This window comes from Panthera leo, chromosome D1 (assembly GCF_018350215.1).
Source record: "Panthera leo isolate Ple1 chromosome D1, P.leo_Ple1_pat1.1, whole genome shotgun sequence".
Lineage (NCBI taxonomy): Eukaryota > Metazoa > Chordata > Mammalia > Carnivora > Felidae > Panthera > Panthera leo.
The window spans coordinates 61,518,455-61,520,523 of NC_056688.1; the positions used below are offsets into that span (position 1 = coordinate 61,518,455).

The 2,069-nt window shown below is 39.4% G+C and overlaps 1 protein-coding gene across 1 annotated transcript; it reads left to right on the top strand.

Annotated features, from left to right (window-relative positions):
• Positions 1–571: 571 nt before the first annotated feature.
• On the top strand, positions 572–1,510 carry LOC122200743 (olfactory receptor 51B6). The gene has a single exon (XM_042906464.1). It carries the CDS (start codon positions 572–574, stop codon positions 1,508–1,510), a length of 939 nt encoding a protein of 312 aa, XP_042762398.1.
• Positions 1,511–2,069: the final 559 nt, after the last annotated feature.

Genomic DNA, 2,069 nt, shown 5'->3' on the forward strand with positions numbered 1-2,069 from the left:
TCAGGTTTTTTCCTCCAGACATAATGAGTATTGATCATTCCCTCAAATCAACTAAGTCTATTTGATTGACTGATTGATTGATTGATTATTTATTTGTTTGTTTTGCTATTGATGTTCATACTTGCTCGTCTTGGAATTAATTCTCTACTGATCTTTCAGGTTTCATACCTTCTGAGAAATATCACAAGTGAAGATAAAGAGCACATTGAAAAATACACTGTAAGTTCCAACACTATCATAGCACTATTCAAATATACTGATGTCTTGCATTTTGCCTTTATTTTCTCGGTTATATAATTTATAAGGACATCAACTAGGTCTATTCTGTCGACATTGCTGTGTTTCCTGTATGTTGTACAGTAGCAATGAATAATACGTACAGTTCCTTATACACTCTATTCTCCCATACCTAGAAATCTCCAAATAATGACTAAATTATCATCCTTGCTATCACTGGAAGTCAAGACTGATAAACATCTTATGAACAGGTAGCACACTCAAGGGCAACTTCTACAGAAGAGCTTCTACTGCATTACCTGAAGGGAGTATCTTCTTCTTTGCAAGGCTTGCAATGTGGCTCAACACCACTACTTCCCTGTTTCTGCTTACTGGTTTCCCAGGCATGGAGAAGGCACACCACTGGATCTCCATCCCATTATTAGGCGTTTACATCTCCATACTTCTTGGTAATGGCACTCTTCTCTTTCTTATCAGGGATGATCATAACCTTCACGAGCCCATGTACTATTTCTTAGCTATGCTGGCAGCCACAGACCTTGGAGTGACTTTGACCACAATGCCCACAGTTCTGGGTGTTCTATGGTTGAATCACAGAGAGATTGGCCATCAGGCCTGCTTCTCTCAGGCCTACTTTATCCACACTCTTTCTATCATAGAGTCTGGTGTTTTGCTTGCCATGGCCTATGACCGTTTCATTGCCATCCGCAACCCCTTGAGATATACTTCCATCCTTACCAACACCAAGGTAATGAAGATTGGGATGGGGGTATTGACAAGGGCTGGTCTGTCAATCATGCCAATAATTATCCGCCTTCACTGGTTTCCCTATTGTCGATCCCATGTACTCTCTCATGCTTTCTGTCTACACCAAGATGTCATCACATTAGCTTGTGCTGACATCACCTTCAATCGTCTCTATCCAGTTGTGGTTGTATTTGCAATGGTCTTGTTGGACTTTCTTATCATCTTTTTCTCCTACTTTTTGATCCTTAAGACTGTCATGGGCATTGCTTCTGGAGAAGAAAGGGCCAAGGCCCTCAATACGTGCATTTCTCACATCTGCTGCATCCTGGTCTTCTATGTCACTGTAGTTGGTCTAACATTTATTCATAGGTTTGGAAAACATGCTCCTCGTGTGGTCCACATCACAATGAGCTACATCTACTTCCTTTTCCCCCCTTTTATGAACCCTGTTATATATAGCATTAAAACCAAGCAGATCCAGAGTGGTATAATTCATTTATTCTCTCTGCCTAATTCTAGAGCATAAATTTGACTCACTGCTCTCCAAGAATAACTCAGGGAACCTGGACAAACTGGCAGCTTTGTTGTTAGGAGCAACTAGGGAAAGACATGTCAGTGGAAACCTACCTCTCTCTGATATTCAGAATATCATTTCACATAGCCCATTTATTGCTAGATAGCAAATGGCATAGTATATGTACATGATTAAGCACATCTCTCAGGTGTCCAACTGATTTATTCTTTTCAGAAGTAACTCACCCTGTTTAGTGGGCATAAGACACCTGATCACACAATTCTTGGATCTAGACTATTGGTCTCTAACTGAGTCAAAGCCCATTGTTTTTCCAAATGTTCTGCATGTCTTGGCTCTGATATACTTAGCAATGAGACTCCTAATCTCAAACATTCATCTATTTTTTTTGCTAATATGGAAATAGTTGCTATTTCTAGAGAACTGCACTAAGTGAAATGATGAGCCTTACCCAATCCTCAGTTCAATATCGCAACTCTAGAGAACCTATATGTAAGTCTGTCCAGTTAAATGTTTGATAAATATTTATTAGATGCTATTATTAATAATAACA

Excerpts from the sequence above, each read along its gene's own strand:
- LOC122200743 (XM_042906464.1), top strand. The coding sequence starts at position 572 with ATGTGGCTCAACACCACTACTTCCCTGTTTCTGCTTACTGGTTTCCCA.